General features: G+C 37.0%; 1 protein-coding gene across 1 annotated transcript in view; it reads left to right on the top strand.

Annotated features, from left to right (window-relative positions):
• PRIM2 (primase, DNA, polypeptide 2 (58kDa)) overlaps positions 1 to 8730 on the top strand; it is a 127602-nt gene extending 118872 nt beyond the window's left edge. Inside the window, 2 exon segments of the mRNA XM_009333249.1 lie at positions 1930 to 1998; positions 8186 to 8730. Of these exon segments, the coding sequence (XP_009331524.1) occupies positions 1930 to 1998; positions 8186 to 8413 (297 nt within the window). The 3' untranslated portion in view covers positions 8414 to 8730.
• The last annotated feature ends 9019 nt before the right edge of the window (positions 8731 to 17749 follow it).

The raw sequence follows: 17749 nt of genomic DNA, 5'->3' as shown, positions 1-17749 counted from the left end.
CCATTTTTAACCTTTTTTTGTCTCTTCTCTTAGCAACTTGGTCCCTATTAAAGCCAGTTAATCTACTAAACCTGCTCTTCTTTGGATATGTTTAATGTGGCCCTTATTCCTCAATTCCATCATGTATGCAGAAGGCGAATCTGGTCCCCTGTGATGTGGCCAGTTCAAAGTTACATATGTGCTAGTTTGGCTGCCTTCTGGCTGCCTCTCAGAATGGGTCGGAGCTGAGTTATAACTGCTTTGCCCTGAATGAGCCACAAATGTTGGTCCGACTTTTCTACCCAACCACAACTTGTAATTGACATGTAGGAATTGTATAGCTTTGTCATCTCTACCTGTCAAGTTTGGCTTGAAATTGGCCAACCAGTCAAAGTTGGGGAGGTGATGTGGTGGAGAGGGTAAAGGAGCAGGATTAAGATGATGACCAGCAGTGCAATCATGTACATTAATAAATTTGACAAACTGGATGAAAGTCTCTGGTCTGTTCTGGTGGGCATTCCGTTCTATGGAGCACTCTATCAATGTTGGGGAGAAGAGGCGCCATGAAGACCTAGTTACCAGACTTCACTGGAGAATGCTGGTAGGGATTTTGTAAGGATGTAAGGAACAAACAGGAAAACATAAGGCAATATGTAATTGAAGTGTTTAGAATAGATGAGTTTTCTTCAATCCTTAACTACTTTATATGACACTAATTTTTTCAGTCAATTTCAAAGGAGGGAGGACGTCAAAAAAAAAAAAAAGTACACAGATGGTGCCAGATTTCAGACTTCATTGCCTAGTTGGCCTTGATCTTTTACAGAAGATTTACCAGGAGGTGGCAAGAGGGATAGAAATGTAATCAGTTGGGCTATTACAGAGAAACAATGCGGCTAAGTACTTTCTTGGCAGTGTGTTGCTGTTTTTATCCATTCAGCAAATGTAATTTATTTATACATCTGTCAATAAATACAAGGCGGCATCCAATAATGAGTACAGCAGGGATTTGAGGTGGAGTGTATTGCTGTGTTTGACACAAAGGTCAACCTTGGGAAAGGGGCTTGAAATTAACATTTCTTGAAAACTATTTTTCCTTCCGCTGAGGTGCTCTCTTAATTCCAGCAATTTTCTCTGTTTGATAAGCAGAGAGAGCATATGTTTTGATTATATAAAGGAGGGAGGAGGTGATGAAACTTTAAAAAATTTCAACCGGCGTTGCATTCTGGTGATAAGAATGGGACTTTATGCAGCACGGGAGAGATTACCTGAAGTAGAATTGGGAAGCAAATGGTATTTACAAAAGATGGTGTGATTTTCCTAATAGGTGTTCAAAACAGGCTATTCACTCACATATTCTGGTAAGCTTGCCTAGAAATAACTTCATTTCAAAAAGGACAAATCTGATTGAAGGTAAAAGCATTCCCCTCTCACAGATACTTGTCTAAAGGATTTGCATTAAAATTTCTTGATGGGAACACAGTAGTATTTTATTCTGCATCTACATGAACTGGTAATGTGGAAAATAAAAATACAAATTGCGTCCTTGATTGCTTCATGCTCCAACACTTGAATTACTAGATTTATGTCTGCAGTTGTGGAAGAGATGTTGCAATATGATAGTTTGACAATAACTGTCACAATTATATTACCAAAATATAGATTCAACTTATTCTTGAAGTTAAAGAGTATTGATATTACGTTTTAAGGACCAGGCGTATCTTCCTGTGGTTTTAGCTTGTTTTTAATGTAGCCAGGGTATTTTTAAAGAACTGCAGTATGTCTAAATGTTATCAGTTATAAGTAGGATATACACATGTCAACTATGTCATGTGCTGCAAATTTCCATGAGTTATTATACAAGGCTGTTGTGAAATACCTTGTCATGGTAAGTATCAGCAAGATGTATGTCTGCTGCTTCTGAATCTGTTATGTTTTTCTCCCTCTGTATAGATCCTGGAATTGGTGAAGGGCATGCATTACCAGCTGGCCTGTCAGAAGTACTTTGAGTTGACACATGATGTAAGTACTATACTTACTAATATTTGTTATACTATAATCTAATTTTTGTTATACTATAATCACCATCTTTGTCTTGAGGAAGGCCTTGGAAATCATGCATGAAGTCCAGAGACTATTTGCAGTTTTCACATCCATCATTAGCTGTCTTGCCTTGTTTTCATTTCAATAATTTCAAATATTCTTTTGTAATTTTCTGCATTTATGTATTGATTTTATTCATACCCTGAACATTACAAGATATAGGAAAAAGGTTATGCTTTCTTCCTGAAAATGTCAATATTGTTGAATTTTGTCTATTTCAAGCCATTTAACTTTTTCAATCTCCCGTTTTTAAAAAAATTGTGGGTTTTTAACCCATTATGCAAGTTTGGTATTTTGAGATATATCTTAAAAAAAAAACAAACAAAAAGTTTAACTAAAACTCTAATCTTCCTGTACTTATATGGTTAATATTGTTAATTTTCACTTGATATTTTTTCTTGTCCTTGGTCATGTGTGATTAGTTTTTAAATCAAGATTAACATCTCAGAGCTTTCCCATTTTCTTAATCGTAAGCTTCTGTAACGTATTAAAGTAAGATCCTCCACAAAATTGTAAGACAATGAATGGCTGCAGTCCACCTCCTGTGTGATTTCTTGATTCAAGAACCAGTTTTTGCATTGGTTCTAGATTCTTTGCTGTCAAGAAAAAACAGTGGAGCGCGGCCCATCTTATACCTTTGCTCTCTCCACAACTCAAAAAAATCGAAACATCCCTTTCAAACATAAGAATATGGAACAGCCTTGCTAAAGATATGGATGAGGATTAAATGACCCACTCAGAGACATTTACCATTGACTTTTTTGTTCTCACTGGTTTTCACATTTGATTTAAATGGAAGTGTTTGTCTCCCTAAATTTTCAGCAATCATATGTGTGAATGTATAGTAAAGGTATACTCTTAACCCGTATCCAGTGTTGTTTTGGCAGCTGTAATTTGAGAGGAATACTTTGTCTTACAGTCTTAGAAAATGATAAAACAGGAAATTCAAATTTATATATAATTTGAAATTTAGATAACACATGCCCTATGTAAGGCTAAGTCAGTAGAAACACTATTTTCCCAAGATGACTGTAGACCCCAAGGTCAACGTTCACCAAAGGCTAAATCAGCTCAGCGCCAAAGATCTGTTGCGTTTTAGGAAAACTGTCTTTCCATTCTTCTGTGGCAAATTCCAGAAAAGCATTATTTTATTCAGTCTTTTCATAATATAAATATCTGTCTTTGCTGCTTGCACTAAGAGTCATCTTTCTGCTTTGGTGTTGATAAGTATCTTACTTCAGTGAGAGAAAGCAGAATGCACAGAAAGGCACTTTCTGTAGTTTGAACGAAACATGCTTATGAGGGCAATTTGTTTAGAGAATTTAGCTGCTAAACTTGTTACCAGCCTGCTCAGAATGATTTTTCTATCCTACAGCTATATGCTTTAGTAGTATTTTCTTTTTTTTCCCATGGGGTGGTCAAAAGATGCGTCTCTGAAGCTGGTGACACCTAATCAGAAAATCAAACCCTTGCTTTCCTGTATATCACTAGCAGAGCTTTTCAGTGAAGGAAATTTCTGAAGAATCAATCAGCGTAACATTAATTGTTATTGTTTCTTCAAATAGGTGAACAATCTTAAGTAAAATTTTCCTAGAAATAATGGACTGGCTCACATGGAGAATTTCAGCTTCAATTATGTAGAAATTTTACTGAGAAGGTGTTTGATATATGTTGGGCAGAGCTGTTACTGTTACCTATAATTCTTGAAAGTTACAGTGCACATGTGGGTTAGATCTACTATGAATGACTTTGTAGTGGAGACTTGTTTATGATATTTTTCTAAGTTCACAGGGTCAATTGCACACTATGTCTACTTAAGGATTCTCTTTGCATTTCCTCCCCACCATCCTCTCTCAAGTTTCTACTGCATCTTACACTCATGGTGGCAGCAGCTTTGCTGTTGGCTTCAGTAGTCTAGCACTTGGCACTAAGACTATGCTAATAAATTCAGCTGGACTAGAGTGAGAATGTTTAGAACTATTTTTGTTAGGGGGAAGGTGTCTTTGCACCTCAGTGCTGCTGGTTCAAATAGAAGAGGTTACCTAAAAGCTGCTTCTCTGCATATTCTGTGTAAACTAGGCTTATTAACTTTAATGCTACATCTCTCCTGAACTTTGGTTTCACTATCTCACAACCACAGAACAAAAGTAACCATCATTTGTGTGGTCCAGCACATTGTCTTCAGGCAAAAACTAATGTGTTAAGGAAATGTACGTGTATGCAATTTGTTAAGTCTTTCAATAAGCGTGGGAAAGGAAAGCGCAACCTATAGTGCATGAATGGTTTTCAAGTTCTGGGATATCAGGGCATACTCTTTTTTGGGAAAGTTATTTTCTAAATAATAAAACCGTAATTTGATCAAGATGAGCTGTCCTACATATGTGAAGAAAAGAAGGTCTTTTGACTTGATAGAAGTATGACTGAATGGCCTGTAGGGTAGATATTTTCAAACATTATCATATTTTAATAAGAATCAAGAATAAACTATGTTTATATGGTAACTAGAGTAAGCATTCAATCAAACACCACCAAAATACTTAAGTGTCTTTCTTGATGGTCAAATTTGGATTTTAAGCCATATGGAAAGCATCATAACTGTTTGAAGTTCTAATATTTGTACTTGAGTTCATAATAAGCTATTTCATGTTGATTATCCCTCTTAGATAAGTTTTTATTTTGTACTAAAGTGAGGACACAAGGCAACTTACGTAAAGTGGAAATGACACACCCTGACAATGGAAGCAGTGTAACCATAACCCAAAGTAAATAGTCACAGCAATGAGTAATGCCTTTCATGGTCACAATAGCATCAAGATGTTATTTTACTTCAGTTGATAGAATTGGATGACAACTCAAAATAGAGAAAAATATTTCCAGACCAACAGTTTGGAGATCTTGGCTATGTGTGTGCAGTCAAGTCAAAGAGATTGGTGATATCAGCTATGAACTACTAGTAAGTTAAATAAATGTTCTTGTGACAGCTTGCCTGTAGAAATAATTAGTGCTTTGAAATCTGATTGTGTATAAATCCACTGTATAAATCTACTGTTTTAAGAGCCTGAGCATTATGAATAAATAAGAAAGCCTAACTGGCTAATGCCTGTGTTAGTAAGTTATATTCCAGAGGAACAATGATGTTAATGTTGTTTGCATGAATATTGCTGTATTAGTTACTTGTTGCACTTACAGCTGTAGCGGCTGGTTATTTATAGATTAATATTTATCTCTAAACATTTTATTCTTGCGTACTGATATTTTACAATCCTTGTGTATTTTTAAGAAGTAAATGACATCTGACACATAGCAAACTTTCTGGTACAGAAGAATCTCTTTTGAATAGTTTATTTTAAAACATATGCAAAAAACATGTTTCTTAGTTCTTTGTGATCAAATCACAAGAACACTGGACTACTATTGTTTTTTTTTTTTAAAGGGATGTGGTTAATTGATATCATTTACTGTAGCACCGTGATTGCTCCACATATTTTTTCTGTACTATCAGCTGTAGCATTATCACCTGTCATTTTAAAAGTTCTTGGTTAAAACCCAAAGATACTATAGCTACAAAATGATTGCTTCAGGTTTTTCAAAACAATATTTGCTGTAGCAGAAATACAAAACCAGAGTTTGTATGAAGGCCAGTATGTGCAAAATGTGTTGAATCCAAAAAAAGTCTTGTGTTTGTATCATCTACTAGATGGAATAAACAGTTCTGTCCGAAGTGACAGGCCTTTTCACTCGGATCAATACATGTTACAATCTTAAATTTTTGACTGCACAGAAAATACATTTTTCTTTGGGCATAGTGGATTCCAGATGGATTTACAGGTGTGAATGGATAAAGCTGTTAGAGAAATCTAGTTTCTCTATTTCTGGTAGTATGTTTCAGGTAACTTACAGCTAGGTTAATGATGCAGCTTTTAAAATTGGTGTGCTTTGATCTCTATTACCTAAAAACATCGTAAAACTTACATGAAGTAACATGAGCAGTCTAACATAAAAAAGCCGGGAAATTTGTGTATGCTTCACCTCCATTTTTGTGGTCAAATTTCTTGTGTATTTCCAGCCAGAGCAGAATATTTTTATTCAGAGAACCTTGTTGAAAATTACACAGAATTGTTTATGTGTCACTATATCACAAATTAAGATGATGATGAACAAAACTTCCCCTTTCTCTCTTCAGGCTCTCAAAAAAAGGTGATAAAAAGAATGGGCAGAATTCTTGTAATTAAAATAGTGTACATGGAGTCATACTACAATTTTAACTAACAACCTGTAAATAGCTTTTAGCCAGATACTGTCAATTGCCTCTGAAAATGTGCTCGATTCATACAATGAGCTGCTTCTACAGCTTATTCCAGTTTGTTGGGGAGAGAAGAGTTTAGAACAAAATTAAGAGTTACAAAGTGAATCTTAAATCAGTCTGAAGAAAACCGAGATTTTAAGGTTAAGAAAAATAGAACTAATTACAAGCTGCTTCTAGGAAAGCCAGCTTTTCACTGTATTGCTTCTTTTTAAGCCTTTTTGGTGTAAAGAAGTAATTTAGTTCCCACATAATGGAAATTGGTGCATGGATAAAAGCTGGCTGGATGAAACTCATCCAGATAAGACTGAAATGAAATTCAGTGGTGGCTTCAGGTTTCTTTTTTTTTTTTTTTTGCTTTGCGCCTTTTATTTTGAGTGCCAAATTGGTGTGCTAGGCCTGTCACTTATTTTTTAGATTTTTCAAGCAAGTTCGCTCACTACAGTTGCTAATGTCATCTTTGTGTCTGAATTAGATTTTGTTACACCCATTTTCTGGTGGAGCTAAGCTAGGCAGCAGTAATGCATTGAATCAGGGTTCCATTTAAACCGCACATTGATTCTCTGCTTTATGATTTTTCACAAGTGGCTGAAATTTAAACTGATGGTTTTTGACATATTAAATCAGCCATAGTATATGTCCTCATGAGACGCTGCATGTGTGCAAAGTTGCCTGTTATGCTTGAATTGGCCCCATCCCTCTGGGAAAAAGGGAAGATAGTGGGAGCAGAAAATTACCAGTATATGGCTCTTAGTCTTCCTTGGTTTATTCTATTCCAGGTTTGGGAAATTTCCTAACATTATTTAAGAGCAATATTTTTCTCAAAATGTCGTTAGTATTCGCATGAACTGACAGACAGGTAAAAGGTGCAGATTGCCTGAATATGAGGTGGAAGCACCTTTTACAGTAAGCATTTCCAACTTCTGAGCCCCCAAAAAGAGATACAAAGGTTATAACTGAGATTTGTGGTGAATATGTCAGAATAGCTTACTTTTAAAACTGAAAGCTTTGTTGATTTGAAATATTTGATTAGCATCAATTGAATGTTCATTTATCAAATAATTACAGCGCTGAAAGAATGCGCCTGCTAAGTAGAAAGGAGCAATAAAAATATGCTGCACCTTATGCCAGTTTTCGGTATTCCTCTCCACAGCAGACTAAATGTTCTTTGGTATTGGCTGTGCATCTAGTTTCAGGATGCTGATGTTGGCACTGGTGGAGCAGAGACAAGCTTGATCTATTGGGCTTCTGTCTTAGCCTGCTGCCTTGTAAATATTGCATTTGTGGCTGCTGGAGAAAACAGTGAAGCTACCTGTTTCCATTCACAGTTTCACACTGATACATAAGATCTAGATTTATATTGTGCAGTTGTTACAACTTTTAGTAGTATTCTCTACTGCCATTTGCACTCTAGACTTGTCTCAGTCCCTCTTTTGGGTAGGGAAATGCTGTTTTAAGGTGTAGGTTCAATTGTGTCCTACATCTCTAAAGGTATGCCATTTTACTTATATTGTTTTATATGTTTTGGGGAGATTTTTTCTTTACTACAGCAAAGACAGTGTGAAATATTGTTGGAATATGCCAAAGCAGTTGTTATATTTCTAACATGAAGGAAGAAATTTTGTGATGAAAGTAAATCTGTGTCTTGCTAATATTTACAGGGATAGTATTTGCAAACTGATGCCTTTTTCTTCAACAAAATCGGAACTTATTAAATTGCTAATTAATTTGTTCTTGAATGTGAAAAAGATGACTTTTTGAAATAAGTATAATAACTCGCTGTTCCTTTCCTTTTATGTGCAGGTTGATAACCTTGGGTTTTCTTTGAATCATCCTAATCAGTATTTTACAGAGAGTCAAAGGCTATTAAGTGGTGGTAGAGAACTGAAGAAGGAACTAAGTAACTCAGGAAACTCTCAACAAAAAAGTAATAGCCAGGAAAGCATGAACTCAAATTCTACTCCCACCTCTTCAAATACAACAGCTGATGCAGAACTGGAGGGGCTGGAGGCATACTTCACTGAAGACTAAGCAGCTGTGTTATTTGGCCTTTTTTTGTTTTGTTTTGGTTTGGTTTGGTTTTTTTCTTCCTTAATTCTTTCCCTTCTCTAGCTGAATTTGTCCCTATACTAAGGAATATGCACTTCACTACCTGGAAGGCACAGGCGTTTAGTGCTTTGAATGGGCTGAAGAAAAGAAAGATAGATACTGAAGCTATAATTGCATCCAGTACTTATTTTCGCTGCTTTAGGATACTGTTTTACACAGCATGCTGAAGGATGGGAAATGAAAGTTCCTTCCCAAATACTATGTGATTTTTGTCTGACTGACTTTTTTTTTTTTCTTCAAACTGTTTAAATATTTTTATCCCATTTTGTGGTCACTTTTATATGTTTCTTCTTAATAAATAAATTGCAAAGCAAAAGTTTGTGGTATTTTCTTTTAGCTGTATTTGGATGGTAATTAAGTAGGAGTTCTTATGACCAAAATTACCCTCTGGAAGAGTCTGTCTGTCTCTCTCCTACATGAGGAGCTGAGGGAAATCAGCTTCCTAATTTCTGTACCTTGACACTAAATTTAGAGAGCTGGTTTTGGTGCTTGAAATAGAACATATGCAGAGCTTAGACACCTGTATATAAGAAAGTAATCCAAAAAGCTGATGCTCTACCAACTGGCTCATCTTGAAGAAGCTAAAAACTTATTAGCGTATATTCCTTTTCAGTTTTAAAGTTTCCTCACTGTCTGAGCGTGGCTGGAGCTTCCTGTGTCCTGCTAAGCTAAACAGCCGTCTGAATGCAGCTTTGGGTCACATAAATTCCACCCATTCACCCAAAGCCCAAGTCACCTGACACACAAACGGCATTCAGTCGCGCAGCTGCCACTGTGCTGTGGGTGGAAGCTCGAAGTAGAGCTGGTATTTTATATCATGCTGTTAGAGTATTCTCCCAGTTTTATTTTCTCTACAATAATTGACTGATTTAGGCTATTAATATTGTAACTGGACTAAAGACTATTTGATTACTGTTAATATTTGGACGAACCATAAATCAGTGGCTTCTCATATGTGGAGTGTACCTTTAAGGGTACATAACTTGCATAGGGCTAGTGCAACACCAGTCTTTAAAAATAAAATACATCATTTGTTGTTAGAAGAGGATCTGCCAGGATTCACCGTTCCTTTTTTCTTCCTTTAATTATTCCTTAATTTATTTAGGGACTGCTTTGTGTAAACTACCAAACTCCTTACTCCTTTGGATATCATATATTCAGAAATTCGTCCTGAACAAAGGCTCTGCACCTGGATTCTGCAGAGCGGTGGTTGTTCTGGGCCCAAGAAGCAAGACGTTATGAACACCTGTGGGCTTGGTTTCTCCTGTTGGTTAAGCTCCTGGCAGCACCACACCTCGTGTGTGGAAGTCCATTGATTGTATTAGATGGTTAAGAAACTTGGTCTTAGGGTTTTGAAGTGTCCTTGCAAGTAGTAACTGTCCTCTAATTTGGAGGTGCCTTGATGGACATCATGGGTCCTTTTAATAGAAGTGAAACTATTTCAGACCTGCAGTGAGATTTGTGTTCCTAAGTGAAACAGCCGGGAGAAGAATGAGTTGGTTGACGCACTGAATGCAGGTGGTGTTTCCCAGCCAAAGCCCAGAAATTGTAATTTATGATTCAGTAGAAACATTTCTGTTACGGCCTAACCCTACTCATGTAGACGTTGTCACTTGCTGTGTGAATAAAGCTCCTAGTGCTTCATTTCCGAGCTTTAGTTGTACTTTGAAATCTGTCATGTTGGGAACGGCTGCTTGTTTATGTATTCTACAGTGGATTCCTACACTGGCAGAATAAAGTTACTTTTAGAAATTCAAGCATAAAATTTAAAATTAAGTCTCTATTACAAGAAAGAGAATATAACCGCACAAATCCTCTGAATGAAAAATACTAACCTGAAATGCAACAAACATAACAGTATGTGACAAAGCCTTTGTTGATTCATTGGTTTACTTCATTATTGTGAGTTTACCTTTCTTGATTAATAGTACTACAAATTGCTTTGAACTCTATTTTCTTCCCTTTTATTATCTGTCAGGTGGACTATAATAAAATATATAACAGAAAAGCATACAAATTGTGGCATACAGTTACAAGTAACTAGCAAGGGATTGAAATTAATGCTTTCGTTGCTATTTGAAGAAAATGGCAACTTCATATTTCACACATTTTGACCATTTTGATTTTTCTTTGAAAGCACAATATTTTGAATTTGATAGTGTAGAAAAATCCAAAATGAGAATCCTCCTTTTGAGCAGTTGGACAACAACGATTTTTTGTCTTCTAGAGTTTTAAACTCTTACTGCCTTGTAATTTCAATGAGAATCACTTCTTCCTTGATTATGGAGCTGTTTGAGATTGGAAAGGCAAAATCACTAAGAATATGTAAATCATTCATTTGAAAACATTTCCTGCATTGTAGTAGTGCTATTAAAAAATTGTATTTAGTCAGAAGATAAGGATTCTGAAAACCAAGTGACACTGATATGATTATGCAGTAGTCAGAAATAACAACAAAACAAACAAAAAACCACCCCAAAATCCCAAACCCTACTCTTTTACAAGTTGAAAAGAAAATGTATTTTTACTGCAAAGCATTGCAGATGGATCTGTTTGCAAACATCAGCTCTCCTTCTAAGTGTCTCTTTAAAGTAAACTTTTGTTACATTTTGCAACTGGAAAAAAAATGGGAGACACAAGCATCTAAAGTTTGAAACTGTTCTGGACAAGACACTTCTGTATTCGGGGTCAGTAAACAAGATACTAAGTTAATATTTGGTTGCATTTCTGAGGGCATGCACACACCTGTGCCTGTTGCCAAAAGACAGCCCTGCAGAGCCGTGGTGTTCATGTAGGAAGTACTGTTGTTTACAACATCTGATCTTAAATGTACCACAGTTAAATTTAGAGGAGGATGTTTCAAAAGGAACGCCAATCCATAGCTTGTAATCTTTTGAAGTGCTAGCATCAAAGACAATAAAACAGTCTCTGACTTCAAAGCCTTTCAAGATGTAATGAAGAAGAGAACTTTACAGTTGGGCGTTCTGCAGAAGGAAGGCTGAGGAGCTCACAAGTTGTGTGTGACTCGCAAAGCGCTCTGCTGAAAAGCGGCAAGGAGAATGGCGAGAGCAGCCAGTACCATGGCACGATAGGAGCGGGCCCATGCAGCAAAACAGGTGATGCTGAGCGCGTGGCGTTCCTTCTGGGAATGCTCTAGGAGTTTTACTTTGGACTCGTTTTAGTCTTACAGTATGGCTGGAGCGGTTATTAGCAGATAGAGGAGCATTGCAGAGTGTGCCTTTTGGGTGAATTTCTTCCAAAAGGATTCCAGCTTGCACGCTCCCAGACCAGTCGGCAGCGCGAGCCAAAGCAGAGTAAGTGGGGATGGCCGAGAGATTCCCTTGCAGGTGGTGAATCAGTCTCAAGCCCGTGTAATTGAAAGACGCATGGTAGCAAGAATACGTTCAGAGGATGAGACAGGGCAACGTCTTCGTGATGCAGGTGCTCACTCTGTGGTGCTGTTATTTTCACATGGTGGTGAAATGTGAAGTGGAAGTTTAATATGTCAAAGATTTTACTATTTGAAAGACCTGTTTTCCCCACATATATGATAATATGCTAAACACAATAAAAGGATTCCAGAAACGCAGGGTTAGCTCCCTGGGATTTTTTTTACTGTAACTAAGGAAGGAGAACACTTAAAACCGTGCACCTAGAGCAAGAATTTTTTAGTTTTACTTAGACATGTTGGCCTGTCAAGGACGTTTATGTAACCTGGGTTGCTATCATCTTCTGGCTTCCCAGCCCAGATTTTTTGCAAGGATGTAAATCTACATGTACCTAAACCATTAGGGCAGGGCAGACGTAATCCAGAGCTTTTGGGCAAGTTTATCCCAATATGATAAGCTTGCCTGATGCTTTCCTTGTTTTCCAAAGTGCATATCAGAAACATCTAATGAATTACAGCTGGACAGCTGTAGTCAAGGTCTCAATATGAGTGGTTCTTTTGGGTAGATCTCACATCGTGATATTAAGATTGATTTTTTTTTTTTTTTTTAAAGCATATATAGCAGATTCTAAAATCTCTCTCTATTTCAAGTGTCTTAAAAATCCACAAAAGAATCACGTTTTCCTTTTAGGTCATTGTACAGGTGCTGGGGTTTTTTTGTTTCCTCTTTTTACTATGCTGTAGGTCTGCTGAATAACTGGCACCTTTTAACTAACCTCCGCTGTTCACAGTCTCAATTCACCATCCTGTGTATTCCTCCTTATCTACTACATAACAGATTTTACTGATGATGGTTTTTAGAACTTGTATGAAGTCCCCTACATTCACATTAGCAGAGTAACCCATCCTTGCTGCTGTGCTTGCTAATCACTGCCTTTCGTGTTTTATTTTCCCTTCTACGTTTGTTACTCCAGCAGTTGGTACAAAATGTTATCATGCTTCACTGGCCCGTCTGAACCAGAAGCCTAGTTCATGTCAGTGGATCCCTGATTTTAACAGATCCTTTTGAGAGTATAAACCTTTCTTTCCACTTTGATCTGTACTCTTAATACTGTTACCAAAAGTACTTCATCTCAACATCAAAACTTCTACCTTTGGTATCTAGTTCCCAAAAAGAAAAATAAAGGCTTTCGCGCCTTAGCTCACTTATTTGCTAAGGTTTGTTTAAATCCCTCAAATGCTGAAGGATCTAAGGCATTTGAATTGGACAAAGGTAATGATCAATGGGTGCAATTCAATCCCCCAAGGAACCTGAAGCATTTATGTAGGTAAATTGATTGGAAAACAGGTATAAAAGTCGTTGGAATAATGTCAAGAGTGAATTGTAGCTGGGAAGTTTATAGGAATAGATACCTAAATACTAACTCGTTAACAGAGGAAGCACTGGAAGACTTTAGAAGTGGGTTTAGGGTAGGTGAAAAGTAGATCAATAGCTGGAGACGGGAAGGTGATATCGACGTAGATCTGTCGAGGGAGAGCAGGACTTGGTGATGAGGCTGCAAACAGCAGGAAGGTGTATGAACTCTCAGTATCTCTTATAACTAAAATGATAACCACAATGAAAGCATCACAAGATGCTGTGTTTCTAGCTGAAATGAAAGTTCTCAGCCAAGTTGAAGATGTTTCGTCATATCATAAACCTTAATTAAGATGGCTCATGAACATGGGATAATGAAAAGGACATCAGTATAGTGGAAGCAGATATGGCATACCTTTAATATTTATTTTTTAGAAGAACGTTACGTTCTACTCAGGATCAGAGTTGTGTCAAGGGAGGTGTTACGCAAACAGAAAGTCTCTGCCGTGCTTAATGGCAGCACTTATAAAGTGAATTTCAGTAAAAATCAAGTTCGACCAGAAGAAGTGTCTTTGCTCAACCTGAACTACTCAAATTGATGCATTAACTACTGGATGAAATGCAATGGTCTGTGTCATACTGTTCAAAGTACATGATCCGACTGGCCCTTTTGGCCATTAAAGTCTATGACAGTAGGATTTATTTTTACATTTGGTAAGAATCTAATCCTCCAAGCTGCGGAGCGTCCTTGGTTCAGACAGCTGCTCTAGTGCTTTTGGGTAGAATATAGAGGCAATCTAAGTAGGCAGACCTAAGAGTTAGAAACGTGTGATTCAGGTACGCAGTGTTCAGGTCTTTGGAGTGTCAGTGGTTTGGCCAACTACTGTTTTCAGAGAAATGGTTGGCTGTAGCAAAATACCAGGAAACCTGCTGAATGACATTAATTCTATTCTGATCTCTGGTGTTAGAGCATAATTAAAAATAGGTAATCTTAACATGCTGTAGGTAAAGAATAGTTATAGTTGCTGCTGCCGCTATATGATTTTGAATGGAAAAAGGGAGAATCCTTGACACTAGGACTTAGAAAGGAGTTTAGAGGTTTCTTAGACCGTCTCTCTGTTAAATCAGGAGGCACTGTTGAAGGTAAGTTTTGCCTACAACTGATCACATTTTTCTCTTTAGTTTATTATGTCCTAAGGGATGATTGTAAAACTGCACTTTGCAGGATCTAGTATTAATAGAAATATAATTTTTGACAGTTGAGGGGAATTTTCACTTGGATTTAGATGTTCACCTAAGGTCTTGCTTCTCAGAATTTCATCACTCTTACAGCATATCAAGAATAACAAGTACAAATATGTAAATCAATATACAAATAGGAAAAGTAAATTGTGTTATTTGAATATATGTTTCAAATCAGTTGCAGGGTGTGTAATAAGAGCTATAATAGTGGAATATGTTGGTAGTGCAGCTATAGTAATCTGCTGAGTGCAAGCATGTATGGAAGAAATGCAGTACTCCTCTCCCTGCCTATTTCTACTCAGTATGTTTAGAAATGGTCCTTGAAAAAAAAATTATCACCTTTTTAACATTGATTTAAAGAATACTAGAATTTTGTTTTGTAAAAATTTCAAATGTATTATGCAGTGGAAAACTACATTTGAATGTTCTTTTTAATTTAATCACTGATATTTGTGGACTTTCTGTCTACTGCCTCTATATTTTGGCTTAAACTGACTTCTATGAAATATGTAAGGCCTTACCTTGAAACCTCAGGATTTTGCAACTTTGGATTAAAGAATGCTACTTCATTCATTTTCTCTTCAAGCATCAGCTAGAAAAAAATCCCTACAAAATAAAAATTTTAAAGACCTTCATAGGCCATATGAAATTAACTCCTCCCTTTGCCCTTCTAAAATTCCCACCAAATGAAATCAGTGCATATAGATAAAAAAAAAATCTAAGGAGATTTTCTTCTAAACATGTTTGACCAACTTTCTGTAGAAGTTCCCCTCTTACACCCAGGAGGCCTCATGACAATATGTTTATGCCAGTTCTAGATGCAATGTTTTTCTTTTGATCTCCAAATTGTTTTGGAGCATATGTAAATTGGACTTCACTTCTGAGGGAAAACCAAACCAACCTTGCTATCCTTATCAGAAAGAAAAATAGTAGAATATTCAGCCGCCTTAATTGCTTCCAAACTGAAGGCCAAAGCTAATCCGAAGCACGGCTTCCGAACTGGCATACCCCAATTGATTATCGAGCAGGTTTAATGGGATATTTGCTCTTTTTAACTGCGACGTGAGCTCCCAGCACATATCAAGTTAGATCGCAGAGGAGAGAAGAGCCACTTGTTTCCTGTAGGTAACTGAAAACTATTTTAAAGCAGTTCACCTGTGTGACACTTACTTAAGGTGCTTAAATACAGATCTGGAAGGGAAAAATCGTATCTCTGTATACCATATAGCTGTATGACTGGTTCTGCTAAAGTGCTTTCGATAAATGGTTTTTATGTCTGAAAAAACAATAGCTGTAGTGGTAGCAGACCTTTCATATTTTCGCAAGCAGTGTTCTTGCCACATATTGTTTTATTACACGATAGGTTCAATATTTATTAAATTATCTTTGGTGCAGAATTTAAAACACATGAAGCCCAGTGCTCAAGGTATGTCACTCTAATCTCTGCAGTAGTCCCAGCCAACATTCTCGGTTCAGATCCAGTTTCTGAAAAGGCCAGTTAATAGGTGTTCTTATCTTTGAATACGTAGCAAACTGCAGAAATGGTTTTTCCCTTACTAGAATTTAGTGCTGTTTCAAAAATTTTACTTCCACCCTTCAGCTGTAGTTATCCAGTATTTCTAGGTAATGTTAAAAAAAGAACTTTTTAAAAAAGCTTTTAATCACATTTAAACTGTTTGGAAAAATGCTACTTTTCTGAATTACAGTTTCTTATTAAAGTTTCTTACAGTCGGTTGGAGCTTATTGCCAGTGATGAATTTTGTTCTCAAGAAGTTACTTTTTTTTCCCTTCACGTTAGTAGACCTAAACCTGTCTGAGTCACTATTCTTCCTCATTGATTATGGCTGCAAGAACAATTTTCTGTAACAAAAATTACCTGAGGAGTGTTTCTGTAGCCTGCAAGAACAATATCTTAAAACAGAAAAAAGAAAGTAGTACACCTATATGTTGTGTTATTCGTTCAGTTGTCACCTCCTTAATCATCATAACTGTAGAGAACATTCAATCGGTAAGACCTGATGTTGTCCATAAACCTGGAAGAAGTGTCTAAATCAGTGCATCCCAAGCTTTAGTAAAGACCATTTTTAACAAACATTGTTAAACTGACATTATAAAGAGTTGAACAGATCCTTTCTACTTTTGAGCAATCAGTATCAACTGATGTCTTAACAGAGCTGTGATTTGTAGCAGCGGACTGAAGTGTCTGTTGTTCATGACTTTTTTCAGCTGAGGATTGTGAACTCAGGTCTGCCAGGCAGGGGGACCGTGCAGCGTACCTTGACCAGCTGCTTAGAAAACTCCGAGATCTTACGTGACGTTGAATGCTCAATATATAGCTACACAAGGAGATAATCAAGTTGATTACGACTAATGTTTTTAATTGTGTAAACTACAATTAAGTGGTAAGAATATACTAGAAGTATCTTATTTCCTCTCTCTACCACTAAGTTGAAGGTTGTTGGCATTCATTTCAGTTACAGATGTCTAAATATTTTAATTAAAACCAGACAAACATCACCACCACGTGCTATTCCTGGGTACTTTTGAAGAGTTTTCATTTTCAACTGTTGCTGAATGATTGTTTCGGGAATGAAAAGTTGGCTCTTCTCTGTGCTCTAAATAAATAAATGCGTTCAGCGTATCTTTTCAATGTATTGTGGTGTTAATGTCTTCATGGTTCACTGTGGTGAAAGTCTTGCATGCAAATCCTTGAATGATGCTTAACCTAAATCTACTCTCTGGAAATGTTTTTTTGCTTGTGTGGATAATTTGCAGTGCTTCACTGAGCAGAATCTACAGCATAAATTAGCTGTATGGCCGAACTGTGCCTGCGCAGGGAAGACGATTAAAGCCATGGGTTACTCTGCATCTGTTTGTTCTGCCAGGTGGAAGACTGGAGTCCAATAGACGTACGCTTCTAAACTAGTCTCTGTGGGACGTTTGTAAGTGACTGGTAAAATCTTGACTTCCTAGGGGTGAAGAAAGGAGCATGAGGTTTCTGATAGCAATCAGTCCTGCTGTTGCTTGTGATTCTGATACCGAAATACTAAGGAGACATACGGGTTTTTTTTGTCGAAGCGAACTAAATGTTCTGCAGACTGGACATTCCATAGATAAAAGGAACCCTTGAAGCTCTGTGTACAGGGGTGGAATGGATAAGGAAGTTATGCTGAAATCAACTACTGCAACTAGGTGAAAAGACTGAGTTCAATTAGCGGACACAGTGAGGAAGACTGTCGACGACCACCAGAGGACCCTGGAAGACCACCAA

The sequence above is a fragment of the Pygoscelis adeliae genome, unplaced genomic scaffold (assembly GCF_000699105.1).
Source record: "Pygoscelis adeliae isolate BGI_AS28 unplaced genomic scaffold, ASM69910v1 Scaffold57, whole genome shotgun sequence".
Classification (NCBI taxonomy): Eukaryota; Metazoa; Chordata; class Aves; order Sphenisciformes; family Spheniscidae; genus Pygoscelis; species Pygoscelis adeliae.
Note: the sequence above shows the minus strand (reverse complement) of the source record. Positions and strands in the feature narration are given on the sequence as shown.